Source organism: Peromyscus californicus, unplaced genomic scaffold (genome assembly GCF_007827085.1).
Source record: "Peromyscus californicus insignis strain IS unplaced genomic scaffold, ASM782708v3 Scaffold_4__1_contigs__length_199733344, whole genome shotgun sequence".
Taxonomy (NCBI): domain Eukaryota; kingdom Metazoa; phylum Chordata; class Mammalia; order Rodentia; family Cricetidae; genus Peromyscus; species Peromyscus californicus.
Window position 1 is genome coordinate 18,354,359 of NW_026294562.1, and position 27,839 is coordinate 18,382,197.

Genomic DNA, 27,839 nt, shown 5'->3' on the forward strand with positions numbered 1-27,839 from the left:
TTCAATTCTCTAATAACCTCCTTCTACTTAATGTGTTTGTTTGTTGGTTGGTTTTTTGAAACAGGGTTTCTCTGTGTAGCTTGGGAGCCTGTCCTGGAACTCACTCTGTAGCCCATGCTGGCCTCAAACTCACAGAGATCCGCCTGGCTCTGCCTCCCGAGTTTTGGGATTAAAGGCGTGCGGCACCACTGCCCAGCTTAATGTCTTTTTTAAAATAAGATTTTACACATGATTTAAAAATAAATAATATTCACACATGACTGTTGTGAATAGAGCCACAGTGAACACAGGTGTAAAGGGTTCACCCTGTTGGGCTGACTTAGACTCCTTTGGACATACACCCAAGTGTGATAGCCAGGTCATATGACATGATTTTAATTTTTTGTAAGAAACACATACTTATCTCCAGAATGGCTGGGGACTGATTTATATTTCTCTATGTTATCACCAGCATTGCTCTTTTCTTGATGTTAGTCATCCTGACTGGAGTGAGACAGTATGGTGATATTTTATTTGTGCTGAAGTGTGATTTTATTTGTATGTTAATAAATAAAAATGCCTGGGGGTCAGAGCTAATAGCAAGCCATAGCAGAAGTCTGGCTGTGGTAGCATATGCCCTTAATCCCGATCACATGACAGACAGATCTCTGTGTGTTCAAGGACACCACCAGCATGGAGACACACGCCTTTAATCTCAATACTAACCATAGAAGGCCTAGAGATCTATAAAGACAGGCAATGATGAGGAGGTCATGTGGTTGGGTTTACAACCAATGAGAAGGCAGAACAGAAAGTCAATAAAAAGACATACACAGGAAGTAGGTCTCTTTCAGAGGGGATGGACGGCAGCAGCATCGAGGGGTAAGAAAGGGTTTTAGTCTCAGCTCTTAGCTACTGCTCTGACCTCTTGGGCTTTTAACTCTGCATTTGGCTCTGTGTTTCTTATTTAATAAGACTGTTACATCTACAAGACAGACTTTCCGTCTTGTTTTCATTTGCATTTTCCTCATGATTAAAGATGTTAACATCTTGATTTGAAAAGTGTCTATTCAGCTCGTTTACTCATTGATTACACTATTTGTTCTTATGTTTAATTTTACTGTTGCTGTTTGTGGTAGTTTGAATGTAATTGATCCCCATAAGCTCATAGGGAGTAGCACTATTAGGAGGTGTGGCTTTGTCGGAGTAGTATGGCCTTGTAGGAAGAAGTGTGTCACTGTGGAGGTGGACTTTGAGGTCTCCTATATGCTCAAGCCATGCCCAGTATCTTAGACCACTTCCTGTTGCCTTGAGTCAAGATATAGGACTCTCAGCTCCTTCTCCAGCACCATGTCTGCCTGCACGCCACCATGTCACACCATGATGATAATGACGAACCCTCTGAAAATGTAAGCTGCCCCCAATTAAATGTTTTCCTTTATAAGAGTTGTCATGGTCATGGTATCTCTTCACAGCAATAGAAACCCTAAGATACTGTTGTTTAAATTTTATGTGTGTGGGTGTTTTGCCCACATGTCTGTCTGTTACCATGACTGTGGTACCATACCTGTGGAGGCCAGGGGAGGCTATCAGGTCCCCTGGAACTGGAGTTATAGGCGGTTATGAACTACCATGTGGGTGCAGGACTCAAACCTGGGTCCTCTGGAAAGTAGCCTTTGCTCTTAACTGCTAAACTATCTCTCTAGCCCCTATTTGGGGTTTTTGAGACAAGGTCTGATCAGCTAGCCCTGGCTGGCCTGGAAGTCACTACATAGACCAGACTGACTTCAAACTCCAGCAATCCTCCAGCTTCTGTGTACTAGAATTATAGGTGTGTACCAGTGCATTCCAGCAGGGGTTTAATTTTCCAAGTTCTTTACATTTTGGATATTAATTTTCTATTAGATTAATATCTGGCAAACATTTTCTCCTGCCCTGTGGGCGATACTCTTCGCTATGGCGAAATCTTTTAGTTTGATGCAATCACATCTGCCAATTATTACTCTAATTTCCTCAGCTGTCAGAGTCCTATTCAGAAAGCCACTGTCCCTTGACAGTGTTGAAATAGGACTGTCTTCCTATCGTTTTGTTATACATAATGTATTAATTATAGCCACATTATCAAATATGTGATCTCCAATTGCTTGCTCGAAGCATGTGCCTCATTTTCTCAATTTGTTTTGGTTTTGAGTGGGGAGGACAAGACAGAACGGTGCTTCAGAATGGGGCACAGGGGGTGGGGTGCGGCCAAAGGGAACAGAGAGCCCCTTTTGTAAGTTGTAACAAGTACATGCCGAATCTCTTAAAAGCCCCTGGGCACCAAAGGGTTATAAGCAGCTGTTTCTTGAGGCCTGTTTACAGTCCAGTTAATCAGTAAGCCAGAATCCCAAAGTGGGGATGCGCAGAAACCTCCCAAAAGGTTTTCTAGGCTTAAGAGAGGAAGAGACATGAGCCCGCGGAGCATCGTGGCTATCCCAGGACCTCAGAAATAATTCCCAGAGTCACAGAGGCCGGTCCCCAGTCTTCTGCAGGTGTGGCAGGTGCGAGGCCAGGCCTGGCCGCTCTTGGCTCTGCATCCTGAGACGGGAAGGCACGTTGCAGAGCCGCTGGGAAGCTCGGTGAGATGCCAGATCTACCTTCAGCCTTCCTGCCGCTCCTCCTTCTCTCCAAGTTAGTCGCCCCTGTGACCTTTCGTCACCACCGCTATGATGACCTCGTGCGGACGCTATACAAGGTGCACAACCAATGCCCGGACATCACGCGGCTCTACAATATCGGGCGCAGCGTGAAGGGGAGGTACCTCTACGTGCTGGAGTTCAGCGACCACCCGGGGATCCATGAGGCCTGTAAGTCTTGAGTGGTTCTGGGGCGTGTTGAGAAACTAACACCTTCTACAAATCCAGAGGTGGTGGTTGGTGCAGCAAGAGACCTCCATATACAATGCATTACCTCTTCCTCCACCTGAGAAGGCAGGCCGTCTTACTTGGCTCTCAAGATTCTCTGGGACCTGGGGAGCTGCAACCCCAGTTCAGGCTCCAGCGCATTCCTCCTTCCTGAGTTCTGTTTGCTCAAAACTTCGGGGGTAAAGGGTGTCTTCCTCCTGTTCCCTCCAGCCTCCCCTCTCTTCCCTCACACCCCTGGTCTTTTTCTCTTATTCCTTCTATCAGGATCCAATAGCTTGTGAACATAGCAGAAATGGTTGACCTCCTCATTCTCCCGAGGGTCCAGGCAGATCTCTTCCAGGAAGGGCAGTGATCCAACATGGTGTCCTAGAGAGAGTTTAGAGGCTGGGATATTCGTTTTCTTTTTTGTTAGTTTGCTTCTGTTATCCAAGCAATCCATGTTTGCTTCAAAAATAGTTCATGACCAGCCAGGCAACATAAAAAAAGTCCATCTCGAAACACAACCAACCAACTGAAAAAACTAGAAATTAGATAAGGAAAAAAATAACAAACTGAAACACAGTCCAAACACTCAAGGATAACTCTTATTTACATGGCTTGATATCGCTCCTTCCAGACGTGATAGTCAATCCTACCTCTCAAAGGCAAGTGTCTTTTCACTCTGTGTCAATGAATGACCCTCTATGGCATTCTTGGTTGTGTGACATGCTATTGTCTGGCTTCATTAACTGCTCACACACTGATGAACTTGGATAATGTCTCTTGTTGCTTTGTTTCCAACAATGGTGACATTTGAGTTAAATCACATGACTTATGTCCGTTCCTCCTTCAGACTGTCTCTCCCTCCCATACCCCAGCCCTGCTCCATTCTGCATTATAATTTGCTTTCAATCATTGCACGACACTCCCAATGGGTCTCCCATCCAAAGATGACCATTCTCTGAACCCTCTCACTTGCCGGGGAGAGGCCAGACCATTTCTTTCATTACACATACAGTCTTCTTGCACTCCTGCTTTACAGGTGCAATGGAGACTGACAGTGAGAGCTTCCAATTTTATACAGAGAAAGCTCAAGAAGAACGATGTGGTTCCCTGGGATTAGGGTCTTGCCTAGCAAGCACCTGCTTTTACTCAGATCACATGCATATTGTGGAAGCTTAAGGCTGTTGATGGACTTTATGAGGTTAGCCTCTTCAGGCCACGCCCCTTCAGGCCACGCCCCTTCCTGGTGCTCCTCTACCTCTAGGGCTCAAGGCCTTCCTTGAGGCTGTTGCAGACAATGTTGGCTCTCAGGGATCCCTCTTTCCCCCTGAGTCAGCAGTTCTTTCATTTGCTCCTTACATCCCTCCATTCCACAAATAGTTCCCCATTGCCTGCCAGAGAGAAGAACTTTTGTTGGGGATGTAGGGATGTCTCAGCTGTCAAGAGAGCACTTGCTGTTCTTATAGAGGCCCCAAGTTTGGTTCCAAGCACCCAGCAGATCACCCACCTGTAACTCCAGTTCAAAGGGATCTGATACCCTTTTCTGGGCTCTATGGAACACCCATACATACACACATATGATTAAATAATAAACCAGAAGGAAAGAGAGTGGGAGATGCTTATTAAAAAGAACTTCCAGCCAGGCATGCTGGCACTTTTATAGGCTTTAGAAATACAGCAAAGAATAATACAGGCTTTTCCTTACTAGGCCTGAATTATAGCAGACTAAGACCATCAATAAATGGGGCACTGGGCAAATGCTTGGTATGTCAGATGGAGTAAGTTCTGTAGCAAGAACTTAAACAGGAAGGAGAGATGGTCCTGCTATGTGACAATTGAGAGGGAAGTAGAGGAGGTCACTGGTGCCCCACAGGCTTCTCTAGCAGAGGTGGTGTTGAGCAGAGATCTGAAGGTCTCTGAGGGGGAGGGCATGGCAGCCTAAGGAAAAGAAAATGCAGCCCCCAGGAGCCAGAGCACAATTGGCACCAAGGTCAGAGTCAGGTGGTTGAGAGCACTGGGCACCAGGGAGCTTGTTCGGGACTTAGAAGCAGGGGGACCCATCTTGGCCTTTACTTTGAGCAAAGTGAGATACTGCTGTAGAGTTTTAGACAGAAAAGTGATGCACTCTGACTTTAAAGATGACTTGGGATGGAGGCCAACAATCGCAGCCTCAGGACCAGCCACTTGCTCTGGTGAATGGGCTTTTTAGTTCATTTTGTTTGTTTGTTTGTTTAACTTTTATTGGTTCTTTGTGGATATCACATCATGTTCTGATCCCACTTATCTCCCTGTCGGGGTGAATGAAGTTTCATGGAACACCATAACATTCAATCTGCTCTCAAATTATCTGTGCTGGCTTCTACTGAAAGAGTTGAGTAGTTGTGACAGTGATAACATTGTCCACAAAGCCCCTCCTTGCCCTTTACAGAAGTTTTATCAGCCCCTGATTGGGAGCATGGCTGCTAAGGATTCACACAGATGCAGGAAGACTGACTAAGTGGGAGATGGGTTATGAAGATGCAGGTGTGAAGGTGTGAGAGTTCGAGCCACAGTAATCGCCGGCGGTGCGGTGCTTATTATGGGAAATGGTTGTATTCTGTCTCTATGGAAATAAGAAGCAGAGGGCTTGCTGGTGAGCTCCCACTAAACACACAGCACAATGCTGTGTGAACCAGACCAGCGGCTCCTCTGCCCGAGTCTCCCATTGCTTTGGATAACTAAGAGAGGAGACTAAACAGATTCTCCAAATTTGGTTTTCCCGAAGACAAATACCTGCTATTTACTATCACAAACATTTCCTTAAAAAAAAAAAGAAAGGAAGGAAGGAAGAGGCTACGAGTGGCAGTGCACACCTTTATTCCCAGCACTCGGAAGCAGGAGCAGGAAGAGCTCTGTGAGGCCAGCCTGCTCTACATAGCAAGTTCCAGGACAGTCCAAGGCTACATAGAGATAGATCCCTGTCTCAAGCAAACAAACAAACAAATAAACACAAACAAGAAAGAAAAAGAGAAAGGAAGGAAGGAAGGAAGAAAGAAAGAAAGGAAGGAAGGAAGGAAGGAAGGGAGAGAGAAAGAGAGAAAGAAAGAAAAAGATTAAAACAATAGAATACGTATTAAATGAAATGATATTTTTCTTGAGATGGGTTTCTCTAGGTAGCCCTGCTGGCCTGGAACTTGCTGTGTAGACCAAGCTGGCCTCAAACTCACAGGGATCGGCCTGTCTGACACCCAGGTGCTGAGATTAAAGGCAAGCACCACTATACTGGGCCTGCATATTATTTTTAAAAATATGATCATTGTGGATTGAAGGCATTCTTTTAGAGAGGCTTGTTATATACAGGAACACTAAGATAAATAATGATGGATTTTTTTTTCTAAAGGTGTGTTAAGATCATCTACTTGGCTAATACTAGGTCCCATAAAGGAAGCAGGACATGTATGTGCCTGTGTAGATAGAGCCCAGAACAATAAGTACCATAAAAGGGAAGGCCACAAAGGACTCACTTCTAGCAAGAAGAGCTTAAGCTGGTGACATGGACTTACCGTGTTTGAACCGGACTGTGGGGACAGCGAGGAAATAAGGGACCCAGAGGAAGAGTCGACCAGCAGGGAAGCAGAAGTGTGCTGTGGAGGAAAGAAGGCAGCATCAGCAGGAACTTCTGTTCAGAGCCCAGCACAGCTGTCTCACGTGACACTGGAGCAGTGGTTCTCAGCCTGGGGGTTGAGGCCCCACAGCGTCGCATATCAGATATCCTGCATAGCCAATATCTACAATTCATAACGGTAGCAAAATTACAATTATGAAGTAGCAATGAAAATAATTTTATGGTTGGGGGTCACCACAACATAAGGAACTATTTTAAAGGGTCACAGCATTAGGAAGGTTGAGAACCGCTGCTCTAGAGGTTTTCACAGACTCTCACTTCTGATGTCTGTTAACAGCTAATGTGGCCAAAGGGAAGAATAAGGACCCAGGCAATAGGCGATTCCTTTCTCTCATGCCTCAAGACATGCCTTTCTGGCTCTGAAGAAGGGATTCCAGAGCCCCATAGACCAAACAACTTACATCTTCAACAGGGAAGCCTGTTCTAGGACCAAGAGTACTTTATGAGACAGGTTTTGGGGAAATGCCATGGCCCAGAAAGGCTGGTGTCCAAGCAGTGTTCTGGGTGTGTCTTTATGCGTGCGCTCCTCCAAATAGTCCTGAGTGCTCCCTGGTCTTTGACCTCTAACACAGGCAGCCTCAGACAAGTTACTTAGCATCTTCTATCACTCACTCTCCTTCACGCTGAGGCTGTGGGACCTGCTCCACAAGTTCTCTGTGAAGGTTAGCAATAATGACATGAACAGCTAGTACACTTGGGGGGTCAATACATGGTGGTGTTATTATCCCAGACATGGATTTCTATAGCTTTTCCAATCGCAGTTTATTCGGAAGGGGTTCAGGGGTTTCTGGGAAAGACCTAAAGACATAAGGAAAGCCTGAATTTTCTTTCCATTTATTTATTTATTTATTTATTTATTTATTTATTTATTTATTTATTTATTCATTCATTCATTCATTCATTCATTCATTCATTCATTCATTCATTTATGGAGGAGGGGACGATATGGTGGAGTGGGGTGAGACAATCTTGTGAGTCTTAGGTTAGTCTGGAACTCACTATGTAAGCTAAAGCTGGCCTTGAACTCGTGGTCTTCCTGCCTGCCCCTTCAAGAGCTGGGTTGTGCTTCTGTTTCCAGTGGAACCGGAAGTCAAGTACGTGGGGAACATGCACGGAAATGAGGTGCTAGGCCGGGAGCTGCTCCTGCAGCTGTCGGAGTTCCTCTGCGAGGAGTTCCGGAACCGGAACCAGCGGATCCTGCGCCTCATCCAGGACACGCGCATTCACATCCTGCCTTCCATGAACCCTGACGGCTACGAGGTGGCTGCCGCGCAGGTACGCTGTCCAAGGGCAAGGCACAGAAGAGACTAACGGCGTCTTGTGAAATGAGTCAGTGGACAGTGTGTCCCATGTCCCTTTGTAAATGTCAGTACAAAGAGGGAGGGGAGGAAAGGGAAGGGGGAGAGGGAAGAGAAGGGTAAAACAGCTGGGGTGCAGGGAAAGGCAGAAGCAAAGGGTTAAAACGTTAGCATCCCTGAAGTGCCCCACTGTGGGCTCTGGTTGAACCTCAGAGCCCTCCACGCCAGTCCCAGTCCCGCCAACCAGTACAACACTGCAGACGTGCGAGGGTGTTACCACATACCCACCTTCCTGTCCCTTTAGCAGAAGAGCACACACTTTCCCCCGATATTGGGGTGGGAGGTTAATTCTAGATGATTCTTCTCCCTCCCACCCCTTTAACCCATCGAGGCTTTAAACTAAACATGCTAGCCGAGTTAATATAAACTGAACTATATTCCCCAGCCTCCCGAAGCGGGTCTCAAACTCAGGCCCCGCCTGACTCAGGCGCGGGAGGCTGGGTCCACGCTGCTGCTGGCGCAGTGCTCAGTGTTCCAGTTCGTTATTCTGGAATTGTTTTTGCAGTGAGATGCACAGGAACGTGCTTGATCGCTCTGCCCTTCGTTCCCTAACGTAAATGCAGCATGCCTTCAAGTCTCCCTTTAAACCCTGGTGCTGCTTCGTGGACCTGTGTCAGAATAACAGGGGAAGATCTTTGAAATGTGGCTTCCGGGTCCCAGTTCAGTCTCCTTAACGTCACAGAAAGGCCTGGGCATCAGGCTGCCGTCCACACAGCACATGCATTCTTTTAAAAGCTGTATCTAAATGTCTTTACAGAAGGAGGGTTACGTTAAAGTATATTTTAAATCTGCTTGAGGCGGGGAGAGTGGAGGCAGAATGGGTGTCCGAGCCAGGATGCTGACAAGCGACTGAACACAGGGAGAGAGAACCGATGGAAAGCCCTGCCAGGCCTCCGGCCTTGAGGAGGGAGAACTCCAGCAAGGGCTCCTGTCCTGCATTAGCGTCCTCTGTGCACAGCAGGGAAGCTGGAGAAGCAACTCCGTGCTGCCCACATCCTTTGCAACAGACAAAGGAGGGGGAGCAGAAATCCCCTGTGGCCCCTTCTCTGCCTGCCTGGTGTGTTCCTAATCAGAGGGAGCAGGTCTTGAACTTGGTTGAATCTGAGAGAGGACCTAGCAGGTTCCAGGACTACTGCCCAGAGAAAAGCTGTCTGCCCGGGGAGATGCCTAGCCAGACTTTAAAGCCACGTGCAGAGAAGCAGAATCAAAGGTTCCCTGGTGATTCACGCCCTAACCCCCAAACCTATGAAAAACGTGATATTGCTTGGGTAGAGAGAATTATGGTTGTAGATAGAGCCGTCCAGCTTAGCAATAGAAATCTATTACACCATTTGCTCTGTTTATGGGAACCTAGGAGCCTTCAGCTAGGTGATGTTCCTCCTCTTCCCCTCCCTCCTCTTCCTCTCTTTCCTCCTGTTCTCTACCCCCCCTTTTCTTCCTCTTCCTTTTTTTTTTTTTTTTTTTTTTTTTGGCTCTGCTGGAGATGAAATCCAGAAGTTTCACACACACACTAAGTAAACACTCTGACACCAACCCACAACCTGCTGCTCAGAAAGCCCCTCCTTGCCAGCCTGACTAAGGACCAGTTATGTACAAAATCAACTGATAAAGCCCATTGCTCTTAATATCGACAGTTAAGAGCTACATTGCCGCCGGGCAGTGGTGGTGCACACCTTTAATCCCAGCCCTTGAGGGGCAGATTCAGGTGGATCTCTGAGTTCAAGGCCAGCCTGGTCTACAAAGTGAGTTCCAGGACAGCCAGGGCTACACAGAGAAAAGAAAACAAAAAAGAGCTACATTGCTCAGAACAAGAAGTAGTGAGAAAAGCCCTGCTTAGAAGTGCATACCAAACTCCGAAGTCCATAAATGTTTGCACTGTAGCAGAAATTATGTAGGTAACTGAAGAGAACTTTTAAAAATGTCGTGTTTTCAGTGCAGTCTAAGAATAAAATGTGAGTGGGATGCCCATGTAAAAAGGGAAACGCGGAGAATGATAAAGATTCTTAGGGAAAATTTGAATGGCATCTCTGAGTTTCCAATAGGAAGTGAGGTTCGTTCACCTCACTTCTGGGAACAGCCAAGAATTTGAGCTTTACCCACTTCATCTGTAGGGCTGTAGTGTACACTATTCCCCTTCTCCAGTGACACAAAAAATAATTCTGATGACCTCCCCACACACACGCACACACACAGACCTGCCCCCCGCCACACACACTCTGAAACAGGATCTCATGTAGCACAGGCTGACCTTGAACTTGCTAGGAAGCAAAACATTACCTTGAACTTCTGAACATATGCCACCGTGCCTGGTATTTATTTACCAGTGCCAGGGACTGAACAGAACACTTTGTGAATGCCAGGCAAGTGCTCTTAACAGAGGCCCGGCTACTAGTGGTAATCTTAACCCATCTCTGTTACCACTTTCTGTTTATTTATGTATGTGTCTAGCCCCCCAAGTGTGCTATGAATTCCTAGGAGGCTAGAGTAATATCTCACTTAGCTCTTTCCCCAGTGTCTGAGGGCCTTGGATTGACAATTCGTAAGTGAATTAAGTGAATGGCGGTTGGCTAGATGGATGAATGAGAAGGTGGGTGAGGGAATTCATGAACAAATAAAGATAAAATCTGAACTATGAACAGAGAAGTTAAGGGATCCAGAAGGTTAAGACTACTCAGAAGATAAGAATCCTATTATTCCATAATTTGGTTTCATTAGCATATGTTAATTATACGTAAGGGTTTCTTGGTGACATTTTCATACATGTATATAAAGTCATCCTTTCTACCTCCTGCGTGTGACCCAGAGTTTAATTAAGGTTGCTTTTGTGAGCATGCGTGAAGGGTCAGTTACTGGAACATGAGCACTTTACTTGTGGCTAGACCACTGAAGAACTCCCCAGTATCCATTGACCGTCAATAGCTCTTCAGGGATGGGCAGGGCCTTGGGAGCCCTTCCCCCTAGCAACCATTAACTGTCTGTAAATCCTCAGAGAGGGTGGGGTCTAGGGAGTTTTGAGGAGCCCAACCTTGTGCAGGTTTTACACAGGGAATCACAGCTGGTGTGAGTCCATGAATTCAACAACTGTTGTCAGGCCTGGGAGCTAGCATTCCACAGCACTCCTCCATCCCACCACCTCTTCCACGGTGTCCCTGGAGCCTTGGAAGGGGAGCAGGTGTCCCATCTAAGGCTAAGCCATCAACAGTCACATATTCTTAGCGCTTTGAATGGTTATGAACCTCTGTGGTAATGGCTACCCCCTGTAAAAATATACTTCCCTGTCTAAAACACGGATCTATAGACAATCATAATCAAAAGCCAGTTTTATTGATTCCCTTATAAGGAGAACAAAACCAGGTATAGTGGTTCATGGATCAAAAGTTCATGGCCATCCTTGCTATATAGCTAGTTTAAGACCAGCCTGGAATACATAAAACCTTGTCTCATGAGGGAGGGAAGGACAGGGGGATAGATGTACTAGTTGCTTTTCTGTTATTGTGACAAAACACCATGGCCAAGGCAACTTATGAAAGCATTTAATTGGGCTTGCAGTTTCAGAGCCTTAGAATCCCCATAATGGCAGAGCAAAGGCGTGGTGGCAGGGTTAGCTGAGGGCTCACATCTTGACCTGAGAGCAGAAGGCAGAGAGACACTGGGAATGGTACGGGTCTTTTGAAGCCTCAAAGCTCACCCCTAGGGACATCCTCTCTCCAGCAAGGTCACACCTCAAACAGCCCCAAACAGCCACAGAAGTCCCCAAACAGCCACCACTGGAACCAAGTATTCAAAAGCCAGAGACTTATGGGATCATTCCAGCCACCATAGAGGGAAGAGAGAAGAAAGGAAAGATATGCAGAAACAGAAACATTGGGGAAGTCAGGGGAGCCGGAAAGAAAACGTCCTGCTATACATCATGTAGGCAGAGTTTTTTTCCTGGACCACCAATCAGCTCTGTCCTGCTAGCCACTCCTAATAACCATGCAGAGACTTATTATTAATTATAAAAGCTCGGCTGATAGCTTAGGCTTGTTACTAACTAGCTCTTACATTTTAAATTAACCCATTTCTGTCCCTTTACTTGCTGCCTGCCACGTGGCTCATGGCTTGTTACCTCATTTTGTACACATCTTGTTTCCACAGATACAGAATATGACTTTTCAGCACTGGGGTGAAAATAAGAAGCAACCATGAGTGGGAATGAGGTTTATTTTTACAGGGACAGAAATGTCCTGAAATTATGATTTTAGAATAACCGTGATGGTGGTGTTGTTTTTCCCACTCTGTGGGCATATTAAAATGTATTGAATTGTATTTTCTTTTTTTTCGTTTTTCAAGACAGGGTTTCTCTGTGTAGCTTTGCGCCTTTCCTGGGACTCGCTTGGTAGCCCAGGCTGGCCTCGAACTCGGCCACGACCGCCCGGCCTTGAATTGTATTCTTAAGCAATTCTGTAAAGCTATGTTAGGAGTCTCCTGGGACCCCCTAGAACTTCATGGTGTCTACATTTGAACCACCCAAGGGGGACACTGGATACATGAAAGGCAATAATGCTACATCATTTCATAAATTAACCATGAGTGGGAATGAGGTTTATTTTTACAGGGACAGAAATGTCCTGAAATTATGATTTTAGAATAACCGTGATGGTGGTGTTGTTTTTCCCACTCTGTGGGCATATTAAAATGTATTGAATTGTATTTTCTTTTTTTTCATTTTTCAAGACAGGGTTTCTCTGTGTAGCTTTGCGCCTTTCCTGGGACTCGCTTGGTAGCCCAGGCTGGCCTCGAACTCACAGAGATCCACCTGGCTCTGCCTCCCAAGTGCTGGGATTAAAGGCGTGCGCCACGACCGCCCGGCCTTGAATTGTATTCTTAAGCAATTCTGTAAAGCTATGTTAGGAGTCTCCTGGGACCCCCTAGAACTTCATGGTGTCTACATTTGAACCACCCAAGGGGGACACTGGATACATGAAAGGCAATAATGCTACATCATTTCATAAATTAAGCTAGTGTGTTGGTTTGAATGAGACATACCCTCCATAGGCTCATGTGTTTGAACACTTGATCCCTCATTGGTGGTGCTTTGGGCAGAAGGGGTTGGAACCTTTAGGAGGTTGAGCTTTGCTAGAGGAAGTACATTACTGTCGGTGTGCTTTGAGGATTTACAGCCTCACTGATCTCTTCCACTGTTTCCATCCTATGATTAACCATGATCAGCCAACCTCCTGCTCCTGCTACCATGCCCTGATCATGGTAGCATGTCAACCATGCCCTACTTTCTGGCCCATTTTTATAAACTCACCCTCTCTCCGCTCACCTCTCTCTTTCTGGAGCCATAATCTAAAATAAAACGTTTTTATCTTAAATTGATTTTGGTCATGGTATTTTATCACAGAAACAGAAAAGTAACTAATGTAGTTAGTACCTTTAAAAGTTACATGACACTCTTGAAATATAGGGTTCTGTCTTAAATGCTCATCTTTTCCTCTCTCTGTTTCTCCATTTCTCCCAGGGCCCAAACACATCTGGGTATCTGGTTGGTAGGAACAACGCCAATGGAGTGGACCTGAACCGCAACTTCCCCGACCTCAACACCTATTTCTACTACAACGAGAAGTACGGTGGCCCCAACCACCACTTACCCCTCCCAGACAACTGGAAAAGTCAGGTAGGAGATGAAAATTGGCAACAGAAGCTGGTAACTCGGCACCTGGAGTTGCTTGCGGGATGCTAAGCATTCTTCACATCAAGAGAACTGTCAAGAATTGAACATCAGCTCCTTCCTCAGTTACTCTACCTAGAAGAATGTTAGCTCTCAGACTTCTTTGTACTCTTCCCTCTGGCAGCACAGAGAGAGCCCTCCAGGCAGCAAGGCCTCACTGACTGTCCACCTATAAAATAATCATTCAGATGCTTAATATTATTTACAAACTGTATGGCCTATGGCAGGCTTCTTGCTAGCTAGCTCTTTCATCTTAAATTAACCCATTTCTATTCATCTATGTTTTGCCATGTGGCCGTGGCATTACCAGTCTGCTGGCATCTTGTTTCTCCTTGGGTGGCAGCTAGGCATCTCTCCCTCCTCTCCTTTCTTCTTTCCGTATATCTGCTTGGATTTCCCGCCTGCCTCTAAGCTGCCTTGCCATAGGCCATTGCAGCTTTATTTATCAACCAATCAGAGCAACACATATTCACAGCATACAGAAAGACATCCCACAGCAGGCAATAGTAGCCAATATTAGCCCTGTTTGACAGTTACTACATTTATAGGTCAAATTAAATTTACATAAGTAATAACTGAAAGAATCAATATTGAAACCTAGGCATGGACTGGGGAGATGGCTCAGTTGGTAAAGTTCTTGTCCTACAAGCATGGGGACCTGAGTTTGAACCCCAGAACCCATGCCAAAATGCTAGGTGTAGGGCCAGCAAGACAGCCCAGTGGGTAGTTACTTGCTGCCAAGCCTGAAGACCTGAGTTTGATTCCCAGAACCCACATGATGGAAGGAGAGAACTGACTTCTGCAGGTTGTCCTCTGACCTTGACATCAGGCTGTCATGTATGTGTGTTCATGCACATACATATGCACGCAAAATAAGTACAATTTTTAAAATGTAAATATATGGTGGAGAGTGAAAAAGAAAGCCATCCATCTTCAACCTCTGATCTCCCTACACACGTGCACACACCAGCATGTACACACTCACGTGCACAAACAGAGGCAGACCTTCTGACTCATGTTTCCAACGTTCTTTCTGCTGATACTGGACTGTTGACAGGAAGCTCCAGCCTTCTATAGACAAGTTTCTCCTACTTGTGATGAATCAATCGGATGTTCACAGTGTTAGCTATAGAATGGTGTCTAACCCGTGGCTCCTCCTCTTTCCTCCTATGTGACCTTTTGCATCTTAAAGCCCCCCTTGTTTCCCATGCTCTAACTGGAGACAGCATCTGGCAAGCCCTGTAGTGTGAATGGCCCCACCCTGTGTGGACCTGCTGCTGGTGAGAGTAACTCCTGCCTTCTCGGAGCATCCCTGTCAGCCCCGACTTTTCTCCTGGGTGGGAGGGCTCCGACACTCCATCTGTGAACATCGAAGCTTAGAGACTGGGGAGAGGAACACAAAGCAGGGGGAGGCCTCTCCATTGGACGTTCCTGGGTGGATAGGGTCAGTATTTCCCCCTTGAAAATGATGGGGGCTGGAGAGAGGGCGCAGTGCTTCAAAGTGTCTACCGTTCTTACAGAGAACCCACATTAGACAGCTCCCAATTGCCTGTAACACCAGCTCCAGGAATATCTGATGTCCTGTATCCTTGTGGACATACCCCCACACAGACACACATACCCACACATAATTTAAAATAAAATAAAATCTTTTTAGAAAAATGATGTAAAAGTCATATTGACATGTTGGATTTCTGGGTACAGCTGTCCTTTTGGCTCAGTTAGTAAGTAAAAAATAACATGGTCCTACTCAGTGTATGTAGGCAGAAGACTATCATAGGTAATTTTTTTATTTCCTGAGGCAAGGTATCATGTAGCCAAGGCAGGCCTCAAACTTACTTACAAGGATGACCTTGAACTTCCGTTCTTCCTGCTCTGCCTCCAGAGTGCTGGGATTATTGTTGTGAGCCATGTTCTGAATTCTTGAAAGGTTTATTTTATTTGTATTTTTGTAATTATGTGAGGGTCTGTGTGTCTGTGTGTCTGTGTGGGGATGTGTCCATGTTAGCTGCAGGTGTTCTCCGAGTCCAGAAGAGGGTGTCAGATCCTCTGGAGCTGGAGTTACAGGTGGCAGTGACCTGACATGGGTGCTGAGAACCGAACTTGGGTCTCCTCTGCTAACAGCAAGTGCTCTGAACTGCTGAGCTGTCTCTGCACCCCCCCCCCCATGCTTTGATTATTAAACTTGTTTCTCTGCGTAAGACAAGATGAGCCTCCTCCTCAGTCCTCTGCCTAGCTCTGAAGAGGAAAAATGACATGGGAACTCCTTTGTGCTCCTGATAGAAGAGCCCTGAGGGAAAGGAGTGACCAGAAGCTGGCTTGTTGGAACGTGGAGCATCAAAGGGCCTGAGTTCTTGGTCCTGCAGCCACAGGCCACAAAATGACAATTTCTCCAACAGAGATCACGTGTACAGCAGTGATCCCTTTACTGTGACTTTGCACAGTGACCAAATGACCAAACATTGCTGGGAACTTACCTACCCACACATGATGTGTCTGTCCTGCTTGTGTGAGATCCAGTTCCCCTCAGCCAGTCCCCTTTGGGACTGACCTTTGGTCCAGGAAGAGCTGTTAACTCATTGACCCCAAGAGATCACCAAACAGGCCCATGTGTGAGGAGAACAGCACCGGCCACTGGACTTTTGTGCTGCAGGTCCGGTGGGTTCATGGCTTTCTTAATCCTGCCAGTCACTGGCAAAGTAACACTCAGTAGAAATTAGTGTGTCTAATCCATGAAACGTAGATATGATCAGAGTGTCATTAAAATGGTACAGCAGATGTGTTGGGAAGAGGAGGCCGAAATCATTACTTCAAGCAAGTGGTTTCTATTATTAGAACCCTAGATTTTTGCAAAGATGTCTTAGAAGCCCCGCCCTTGCTACACTGGATAAACTGGGAAACCTTCTGCTCTCTTGTTCTCCTTCTCCCCCATCCCTTCTCCCTCCCTTTGCCCTTTCCTGCTCCCTCTCTTCTCTCCCAAAATTAAGTAAAAAAATATAGAGTTCTCAACACTTCCTGTTACCACACTGACCCCACCTTCAACATCGTATTCCAGAGTGGTGCATTAATTGCAATCAATGCGCCTATATTGACCTGACCCAACACTCAGGATCTAAACTCTCTAGTCCCACTAGAGATTACCCTTGGTGTTCTGTGGGTGTGGGTGCACATGCTGAAAGTGTCCATCACTGTCACATGGACTGAAGAGTCTTCCTAACCTGGAGGCTCTCTTTCCACCTATTCTGTGCATTATAATCCACATATTTCACTTTGGGAAGGGGTCCCATATACTTAATTTTGAAATCGTTACCACCAAGGTCAAAGTTTCCCAGCTCCAGTTCTCATATCTGAGGTGGAGGGAGTGGGATTCACAATTCCTGCAGGCTCCTTCCTGACAGGATTCTCTGAGGAACCCTGTGGCAGCTCAGCCACACCTTGGCTGCCAACTTCTCATGTCTTCACAGGTGGAACCCGAGACCCGGGTGGTGATCCAGTGGATTCGCTCCTTAAACTTCGTTCTCTCAGCCAATCTGCATGGCGGGGCTGTGGTGGCCAATTACCCGTATGACAAGTCACTGGAGCATCGGTTCCGAAGTCCTCACCATCGCACCTCCAGTTCCCCCACACCAGATGACCAGCTCTTCCAGACGGTATGCAGAACGGCAGCTCATCCCAGCAGGGGAACTTGGGCTCAGGAGAGGAGATTCATGTCAGAGATACACAGGTCCACAGACAGTTACAGGAAACAGGGTCTGCTTGGGAGAGGCTGTCTAGTAAGTCACATTTTATTTCAGATGACAGGCCATAAGTCCAGGCATGACGAAATCGAAAGGAAGACATTTTATAATTGCTATGATGTAAAGGACACTTAAGCTAAGAGTTAGTGGAATGAAATGTGAATTCTGAGAAAACCTAACTTACACTTTTATGATAATAGGTCTATCTTAATGAAAAATGAGCCATGCAAATTAAGATTTAAATAGTAATATAAAACAGTAGAACAGGGGCTGGGGAGATGGGTCCGCAGCTGAGAGTTCTTGCTACTTTTGTAGAGGACCCCGGTTCTGTTCCCAGCATCCATGTTTGTTAGCTCAAAACCACTTCCAGGGGATCTGACGCCTCTGGGCTCCAAGGGCAACTGCACTCACACACACACACACACACACACACACGCGCACACACACACACACACACACACACACACACACGCAACAGACACACAGACACACACATATAAATCTTTTTTAAAAAGATGAATATAGAGAGTTATATATTCATAATATGTATTTTGTAAGTTCATAATCTTTTGTAATAAAATTTATTAACGAAATTACAAAATATGAATATATCTGTAGATAATAAAACATTAGTAATATTTATTATAATTTATCAATGAGTTACAGAGAAGGACCCCAATTTACTTTGGAAAGGCAGTAAATTAATTTATTTTTCTCCAGTAATAACATTTTGTCTACTACTATAAAAAAAAATAATGACCAGGCATGGTGGTGGTCTAAGTATTTTAATTCCAGTACTTAGAAGGCAGAGGCAGGTGGATCTCTGTGAGTTTGAGGCCAGCCTGGTCTATAGAGCCATTTCCAGGCCAGCCAAGGAAAGATGTTGTGGTGATATTTTGTTGTACTCTAATAAAGCTTGCCTGAAGATCAGAGGACAGAGCCAGTCACAGAGTTAAACACAGAGGCCAGGCAGGGTGGCACACACCTTTAACCCCAGTACTTGGGAAACACATACACCATTAATCCCAGCACTAGGAAGGTTGTGATAGGAAGTAAAATGGCTGGGCGGAGAAAGGCATATAAGGCGTGAGGAGACAGGAGCTAGAGAGCCTTTCCGCTGAGGACTCAGAGGCATTCAGTCAGAGGATTTGTGGAGACAGGATCTTCTCTTTTCGGCTGAGGAGTTGGCGAGGTGAGAAGTGGCTGTGCCTTGTTTCCTCTGATCCTTCAGCATTTACCCCACTATCTGGCTCCGGGTTTTATTATAAGGATATTTAGGATTCGTGCAACAGATGTCTCAAAAAAAAAAAAAACCGCAAAAAATTATTAAAGAATAATGGGGATCATAGAGTCTAAGCATGTGCCTCTCTTCCCAACACGTATCTTTCATCTGTCAAAATATACGTTTTCTATTTTATTCATTCTTTGATTTCTTTCATTAAAGTCAGCTAGAAAATGGCCTAACTGAAAAAGACCTTCTGTGTGATCTGTTGTCATCCATTTCTTTGCACGTGACAGACTTATCCCCGAGAAAGTGGAAACACCAGAATATAGGGCTCCTATAGCAATACAACATCTGGGATGCTGAGGCAGGTTTAAGTTCAAAGCCAGCCTGGACAACAGAGTGAGACTCTGTCTTTAAAAACCCAGCAGAGAGAAGGAGGTCAAGAGTGACTCCAGGGGCCAGTTGGTGGTGGCGCACGCCTTTAATCCCAGCACTTGGAAGGCAGAGCCAGGTGGATCTCTGTGAGTTCGAGGCCAGCCTGGGCTACAGAGTGAGATCCAGGAAAGGCACCAAAACTATACAGAGAAATCCTGTCTTGAAAAACCAAAAAAAAAAAAAAAAAAAAGAGTGAATCCAGAATTCCTAACTGCAGTCCGAATTGTGCGTGCTCGCTTACATAAACGCATGCACACACACACACACACACACACACACACACAAACTATCACCACCACCACCTCATCACCTCCTCCTTTATCTCTGGTCACACTTCCTTGCACTGAAGCATATAATGCACTCTGCGTATCACGTTGCCCCTTGGCGTCCCCTAGTTCGGAGTCTGAGCTGCCACTGTGTGAGATGGGATTGCTCTCAGTCATTTCCTGTCTTTCCTCCAGCTGGCCAAGGTCTACTCCTATGCACACGGATGGATGCACCAAGGTTGGAACTGTGGCGATTACTTCCCAGATGGTATCACCAACGGGGCATCCTGGTACTCTCTCAGCAAGGGTAAGCGGAGTCCTGGGAACGGCCGTTTTTTCTCCTTCTCAGGGACTCACAGGGAATACTATAGAATTTTGCACCTCACGGGGGAAATGGAGAAATGGAGAACTCCCAAGCTGACATTTAATAGCCTATTTGTGATCCTAAAAGACCAAGGCGGGTGGGGGATCATGTGTGGTCTTGTAAAACTAGTGTGTTGTGCCCTGATCTGCTGGGGCATAGGAAGAAAGTAACGAGACCTAGTGGTGAAGGGTGTGGTCTCTGAGATTCAATCAGCTTGGAGTTCATCTTGCTTGTGTACCAGCTAGGTGGCTTCAGGCTAGTCCCATGGCCCCTCTGCGCTTTGGTTTTCCCATCTCTAGCTAAAGCCAGGTAACACACTCAACTCATGGATTTGATGCTCTAAGTAAAGCACTTGAAACGCCTGGCTCCTAAATGCTCTGTTTTCAAAAGCAGCACAGAGGTAGGCTTCAGACAGCAGCAGGTGAGCAGAGGGGCTGGCCTCTCTCTACTAGGGCTACCAACTCCCCACAGCAGGAACCTGCGTGGGCATTGGCCTTTCATAACCAAAGGTCGGGGAACTCTAGCAGCAGGTGCACCCTGCCCCATTCCCCCACCCCGCCCAGCCCTGTCTCCAACCCTTCCCTGCACCTTGCCTGGGACAGGCTTAGGATAAATGTGTGCTGTGAACCTTCCTCTGTAAGACAGGGAAGAGGCTAGAGCAGGGGGCCGGGTTCACTCCGGAGCTGTTCACATCCATCTTTTCCCATACTCTCACCACCAGTATTGATAAGGGTTGAGCTGATGTTTGGTCCTGGGGAGAGGGGAGGGGAGAAAAGCCATGGTGTCACCGTGTACTGAGAAGTTAAGACTTGTGGCCCCAAACCCACTTGAACACAAGCAGGAAGATTCAGTAAGATTCTAATTTCTTTAACTTTGTATTAGGAAACCAGCCTCCCCACCCCACAAATTGGAATCGTTAGACACGTGTTTTCAAATTGTCCTTGTTTTTTTTTTTTTTCTCTCCTCCACCTTCCCTGTCCTCTGAGAAAGCATGGCCCATGCCCGCTCAGAAATCTCCACTCTAAAGCAAACTGGCACAATCCCAAGAATAACTTGATTAATTAGTCAGTCACAATGATTGTCTTAGTGCGTGGTCTCTGACCCTGCACCAACAGTACCCCTTGGCAAGTTAGACCCTTTGCCTGAGTCAGAAGCTCTGGGAGTAAGGCCCAGAGTTATCTGTGTTTAGTTGAATGGCCCAGGCTTCCCGGGGACTCTAGTGCATGGGAGGAAAACATTTATGGAGTTATGGTTATTGGTCTCTGGATTAGTCAGGGTTCTCTACAGGAACATAATCCATAGAATGAACGTATGTTAAAAGGGGAGTTTATTAGAATCACTTATAGGATAGAGTCTGGGTAATCCAACAGTGGCTGTCTTCACACTGAAGATTCGAGGCCCTGGAACCTGCTCAGCTCACAAAGCTAGGTCCCTTTGCACCCCCAGTCTGGTGCTGAAGGCCTAGAGGGTTCCTAAAGAGCGGATGGTCTTTAGGCCATGTTGTAAGACCAACGAAGCTGGGTTCCAGTGTCGGGGGTGGATGGCAGCCACAGAGTACATGAACTTAAGAACAGGGTAGATGAGCTCACCAGCAAGACGCAAAGGCAAGCAGGCCACATGCAAAGCTTTCCCTTGAACCACCTTTTTCTGGATTTCTGCCAGAGGATGTCACCTATATATTTAGGGTGGGCCTTCCCACTTCAGATGACTAGAAGACCCCCATAGATATTCCCAGCAGCGTATCTCTTAGTGGAATCCAGGTCCAGCAGAGCTGACAACCAAAACTGACCGACCACCAGTCTCCAACTTCCTCCGTTCTTTCTTATTTTATGTGTACATGTGTTTTGCTTGCGTGTATGTCTGTGCACCCTTAAGAGTCTGATGCCTGAGGAGGCTAGAAGGTTTTGGATCCCCTAGAACTGGAGTTACAGATGGTTGTGAGCCACCATGTGGGTGCTGGAAGTCTAACCTGGGTCCTCTGGAGGAGCAGCCAATGCTCTCAACCATTGAGCCATCTCTCCAGCCCTCTGCTTTCATTTTATAATAGCTTGTTCTCATCAGCCCAAAGAACAAGTGGGAGTTAACGAAGTGGATACTTACTTTTCAGTTTTTATTGTGACAAAATACACGTACTACAGAACTTACCATCCTTTTCCTTGTGGTTAGTTCTCACTGTTGTCTAGGCTGATCTTGAACTCATGGGCTCAAGGGATTCTCCTACCTCATCCCCCTCAGGAACTGGGACTACAGGAGCATCCCACCCACCCAGCTCCATCGTAACCCTTTAAAATTACTTATTCATGTATTGTGTGGTGGGTGGGTGTATACAAAAGTGAGCAAATATGACCCAATGCAGGTATGGAGGTATTCAATGACAAATACATGCTTCTTTCCCCACTTTGGTCTTTTGAGACAGAGTCTCTCTTTGTGTAGCCCTGGCTAGCCTAGCATTCATTCTATGGTCCAGCTAGCCTTGAACTCATATCAAGCCCTCCCGTCTCTGGCTCTGGAGGACAGAGATTATAGGCATGCACCACCACATCAGGCTTGTTGATCACACTTTTAACTGTGCCGTTAGCACCAGCCCTGTCTCTAGACTCTTCCCATCCTGCCCCAGTGCCATACTTCTCTATGATTTTGACTACTCTGGATATTTCATATTGGAATCATGCAGTGTTTGTCTTTTGAGTCTGGGCTCGTTTATTGCACTTAATGTGGCATTCTCACACCTCATCAAGGTATTGCCTTCGGAAGGCAGAATCCCAATACATTCATCCACCACCTTTTGTTTGTACACTGTCCATCAATGGAACATGGGTTCTGTCTACCTTCTGATTACTGAGAATAAGCTGCTATGAGCATGGCTATAAAAACATCTCTTCGAGATCTTGATTTCAGTGCCCTTGGATCCATCTCTAGGGCTGGAATTGTTGGATTAGGTGGTAATTCTCTCCTGTGTTAGCTGTACCATTTTATAGTCTTATCAACAGCACACTGGCTCCAATTTCTCAACACCTTTATTAGCACTCATTATTTTCTGTCTGTATTCCTCTTTCTGTAATAGTCAGCTCGTGGGTGCAAGCTGGCATCATACAGAAGCTTGATTTACATTTCTCTAAAGATTAATGATGTTGAATATCTTTTTCATGTGCCTACCAGCCATTTGTACATCTTCTTTAGACCAGCAACTATTGAAGTCTTTGTTTATTCACCCATTCTTTCATTCATTTATGAGATAAGACTTTCATTTATTCATTTGAGATAAAACTTCATTATGTGGCCCTGGCTGGCCTGGAACTTGCTCTGTAGACCAGGCTGGCCTTAAACCCACAGAGATCCTCCTGCCTCTGCCTCCCAGGTGTTGAGATTAAAGGGATGTATCACCATGCTGGACACTTATTTATTTTTTTATACTTGAGTCTTGCTGTGTAGCCCAGGCTGACCTGGAACTTATGATCCCCTGCCTCATCTTCCAGCCTCCTGAGTGCTGGGATTACAGGTATAAACCACCATGACCATCTCTCTGTGTGGCATTATACATGGATCTAACTTTATTTTTACTTAGTGTTTCGATTGGTGTAATTCAATCAAAATCACCCCAATCACCTCAGAAGTGAGGTGAGGTCTCCAGCTTTATTCTTTTTTCTCCCCCACAGTTATTTTGGCTTTTGGGGAGGTGGGTCCTTTGTGATTTCATATCATTTTAAGATTATATGTGTAATAATTCCATGTGAGAAAGATACGGGCAGCCACACTGATTAAGTCAATTAAGAGAATAAGAAACCTTTCATCTTGACTGGTGACCAAGAGCCGGTTCGTGCCTGATGTCTCTTGGTGCCAAAGCCCCAATGGTGTACAGCATTTTCAAAGACAAAACTTAGAATTGCATCAGTGTTGGATGAGGGACAGAGTAACCTTGCAACATCTGCTTTTGGCAGAACATAGTTACTTCAGGTATAACATGACAATTATTTTTTACTTCTATTCTTCAGTTAGTTAGTAATTATTTTGGTTAATACATCTGGACCATGGTCAGGGTCACAGAAATCCCAGATATGCTGCCAAGCAGATATGGCTGTTGAGGGTAGAAGACCTTGAGAAGCATCTGAACAGACAACAGATTGAGTCAGGACACTTCATATGTAAATTTAAGAGTATATGTCAGGTGTAAAAAATGCTCAGAAGTTACAGTGAATTGGTTGGTCACTCTTGGTAGAATAGACATCTTTGAACTGATGAATTTTAATCCAAATGAATGTACAATATAAATATCATTCTAATAATCAAAAAATACTGAAACAATTGATCCAATCTACTAAGTAAAACTTTTAACACTCAGAAGATGCCATATATGATAGAGAAAAAAAGATAAAATACAGATGTCTGCCACTTTTCCATGAGTCCACTTTTCAGATTACAGTTGTGTATCTGGTTATGGTTGTGGGAGACATGAAGCAAACGTCCATCTCCTCTTGCCTCTTGGGTCTGCAGAACACCACAGCTCAAAAGGAAATGCCATTCTCCTGAAAGCAGCACCTGGGCACACTCAGTGGGAGACAGGAGTAAGAGGGACAGGAGAAATCAGGGGCCGTAGAGGTGGCTCAGTGAGCACCAGCCTTTGCTGCACAAACGTGAGGACCCAGGTTCAAATCCCCATCACCTTGGGACTTGGAGAGAGAAGACAGGAGTGTTATTGTGCTTGCTGGTAGAGAGCTTGCTCTGGGTTCAGAGGAAGACATTCTCTCAAGGGAGTAAGGCAGAGAGTGACAGAACAGGACATCCAATACCTTCCTCAAGCCACACACACACACACACACACACACACACACACACACACACACACACACACACGGAAGGGGAACCAAATCATGAAATGGAAGAAACATTTTCGAAAATCATTATGGTCCAGCCGTAATAATCTTCTTCCCAGGGGCCCAGAAGAGAAGCTACGAACAGCTCGAATAAAAAGAATCTAAGTACAACGAGTTCTTTGTCTGTCTACTTTATTCCTCTGGGATAAAATCCTGTCTATACAGCTTCAGTTCTGTTCTCATGCCTAGCTCCTCTCTTGCCTGATTTCTCTCTACCTTTATCTGCTGTCCCCTCTAGGTTCTATCTTAATTCTATCATCGTAGTTCTGCCCCATCTTGGTCTTTGTCATCTCATTCTTCTTCATCTGGCTCTTCCTCATCTTCCATCTCATTCTTCTAGTTCTCCATCTAGTTGTCCAGTCAAAATCCTCAAAATCCTCTCTCAGTCTGAGGTTTACAGTTATATACCCATGCAATAGCAGTGCTCTAGCTAAAGCAAGGTCACCAGGCTTGAGTTCTTACAGGGTAAGATAAGAGTCTTCCTCGGGCAGTGACCGTCAGGCTTTCTTTTACAACCCAAAAGGGGAGTGGTAAAGGAGGAGGTCAACTAAGAGCTAAAATCAGTTAATATATCAGAAAAAGGGAATTTTGTGCTCGAACTACAGTCCTAGAAGTGGTTAGGTAAATGTTAGTACAAATACTACTAAGGCTGTATAAGAAAGGAGGGTCTGAGCTTAATTTGCCTTAATTCAGGAGATCGTTTGGCCTTGGATGCTTGATAGGTATTTCAGATAAAATACACTGTTATGAGTTCTTGGAAGCATGCATAGCCTAAAGGAAATCATTGCAGGAATCATATATATATATATATATATATATATATATATATATATATATATATATATATATATATGATACATAAAATACCACCCAGACCTCTTAAGCCATGGCTTGACCTTCAGAAAAGTCCTTGACCTTTCCTGGTAGTAGCTTTTGTGATAGTAGCTGAATTCCGTTACATTTTCCTGCAGCTTGCAGCAGAACATAAAGGATGCAGGTGATGATATGAGCACAAAGAGAGAAAGGGACACACCTGAGACTAGGGGACAGCCGCGTGTAGATAAAAGTTAACAGATGTCAGGAGGTAGAAGAGAAGGTGATGAGGTTGTAGTGGAGAAATTGTGATAAAGAGAAAGATGGGATGGGGTGATGGTGGGTGCCCAACCGGAAGACCTGCTGCTGCCTCTTTCCCTAGGAATGCAAGACTTCAATTATCTCCACACCAACTGCTTTGAGATCACACTGGAGCTGAGTTGCAACAAGTTTCCCCCTCAAGAGGAGCTGCAGCGGGAGTGGCTGGGTAACCGGGAAGCCTTGATCCAGTTCCTGGAACAGGTAAGGCGCAGGAGAGGAGCTTCCGGTGGTGGCTGGGGTTCCCGTGGACTCAGGCCTGGCCCTGGCTCTGACTCAGTGCAACAAATGCTCTACTCGTGGGATTTTTTTTTTTCCCTACAGTGTCCTGGAGCATCACTGTCTGTCAAACACTTAACTATAAGCTGAGGACTCTGGGTAAACAAGCATATCTCTGTCTCTATAGAACTGCCATTCTAACCAGGACAGACAATAAACAAAATAAGAAAGTAAACTCTGTAAAGTGTTAAAAAGAGAAATGCTGTGAAAAAAGCCTTATGGTGACAGTGATTCTTAAACAAGGAGTCCAAAGATCAGAGGGGCGCAGTCGGGCCAGGTGTCTAGAGCAGGGGCGCCAGGTGTCTAGAGCAGGGGCAGGGCCCTCCAAAATAGATATATGAAAAAAAGCCAAGCTGCCCATTTGAAAGCATGCCCCGCATCACCACCCCCAAGGAGCTGCCGCTCACATGCACTGGAGCGGCTTCTGCCAAAAACAGGAATGATCAGGCTTAGGAGGAGGGGGGAAACTGGACTCCGTGAGCTCTGTTGCTGGGAATGAGAAGTGGTATCATTTCTGTGGGATGTAGCTAGAGTTTTCCTGCCTGGCCCACAGTCAGGACAAATCTCTCTCACCTGCCAGTCCCACAGCCGTCAGACCCAACCAAGTAAACACAGAGACTTATATTGGTTACAAACTATATGGCCGTGGCAGGCTTCTTGCTAACTGTTCTTACAGCTTAAATTAATCCATTTCTATTAATCTATACCTTGCCACATGGCTCATGGCTTACCGGTACTTTACATCTTCCTTGTCCTGATGGCGGCTGGCAGTGTCTCTCTCACCCAGCTTCCTGTTCTCTCAATTCTCTTCTCTGTTAGTCCCGCCTATACTTCCTGCCTGGCCACTGACCAATCAGTGATTTATTTATTGACCAATCAGCAACACATTTGACATACAGACCATCCCACAGCAGTGGGAAACAATGGGACAGCACTTCCAAAAAATTAAAAATCAGCCTGAAGTTTAGCTTGATGATAAAGTACTTGCTTGGCATGAGAGAGACTCAAACGTGGGTCTCCAAATCTGCAAAAGAAACAATTAAAAGAAAATTATCATATTGCTCAGCACTGTTCTGTTCCAAAGAAGTGGAGTCAGACAGACAGGAAGGAAGGAAGGAAGGAATATTATTCAGCCTTCAAAACAAAGTACCCTCTGACACGGATGGACCTTGAGGACATTATGCTAAGTGAAATAAGCCAGTTACAAACAGACCTATATTATGTGACTCCATTTGTTTAGATAGAGTTCTTAAAATCATAGAGACAGAATGCAGGATGACGGCTGGGGCTGCAGGAGCAGAAGGTGGGGTAGAAAGTGGGGGGTGCAAGTGTTGCAGCTCTGAGGGGAAAGGTCTCCTGGCATTTGGGAGCCAAGGAATACCACCAAGTCACACCTCACAGAAGAGATTTATTGGGAAAGATCCAAGAGGGTGGCCACCTCTGCTCAGGCGAGAAGCAGCAGGGAACTGAAAGGCAAACTTGTACAGGGTTTCTTGGGGGTGGAGATTTCCAGGGTGGGGATTGGTGGGATCTCAAGTCCTGAGCTTGGAGCAAGCCCAGGGATTGGTGGGTTTTCAAAACCCAGAAGTGAGTGATGGGGAGTTACTACTTAAGGAGAGCAGTTTCAGTGTCATCGGATGAAGAGAGTTCTAGAAATGAGTCATTATGCTGGGCACACGTTACAAATGTATCTGATAAACTGGACTGTACAACTTACAGTATGAGTATTTTATCACAATTTAAAGAGTGTGTGTGTGTGTGTGTGTGTGTGTGTGTGTGTGTGTGTGTGTGTGTGTGTGTAGGTATAGGTGCATCCATGCCGTGGTGTTTGTTTGGAGATCAGAAGACAATTTGTAGGACAGAAGACAATTGTCTCTCCTTCCACCGTTTGGGTCCCGGGGTCAGACTCAGTTGCCGGGCTCGGCAGCA

At 45.7% G+C, this 27,839-nt stretch overlaps 1 protein-coding gene across 1 annotated transcript in view; it reads left to right on the forward strand.

Moving 5' to 3' along the window:
• Positions 1-663: 663 nt before the first annotated feature.
• The window catches only part of Cpn1 (carboxypeptidase N subunit 1), a 36,548-nt gene continuing 9,372 nt past the window's right edge, over positions 664-27,839 (forward strand). Inside the window, exons 1-6 of the mRNA XM_052714027.1 lie at positions 664-2,825; positions 7,607-7,803; positions 13,393-13,548; positions 17,067-17,252; positions 19,461-19,572; positions 25,696-25,835. Of these exons, the coding sequence (XP_052569987.1) occupies positions 2,603-2,825; positions 7,607-7,803; positions 13,393-13,548; positions 17,067-17,252; positions 19,461-19,572; positions 25,696-25,835 (1,014 nt within the window). The 5' untranslated portion in view covers positions 664-2,602. The remainder of the gene's footprint in view (positions 2,826-7,606; positions 7,804-13,392; positions 13,549-17,066; positions 17,253-19,460; positions 19,573-25,695; positions 25,836-27,839) is intronic.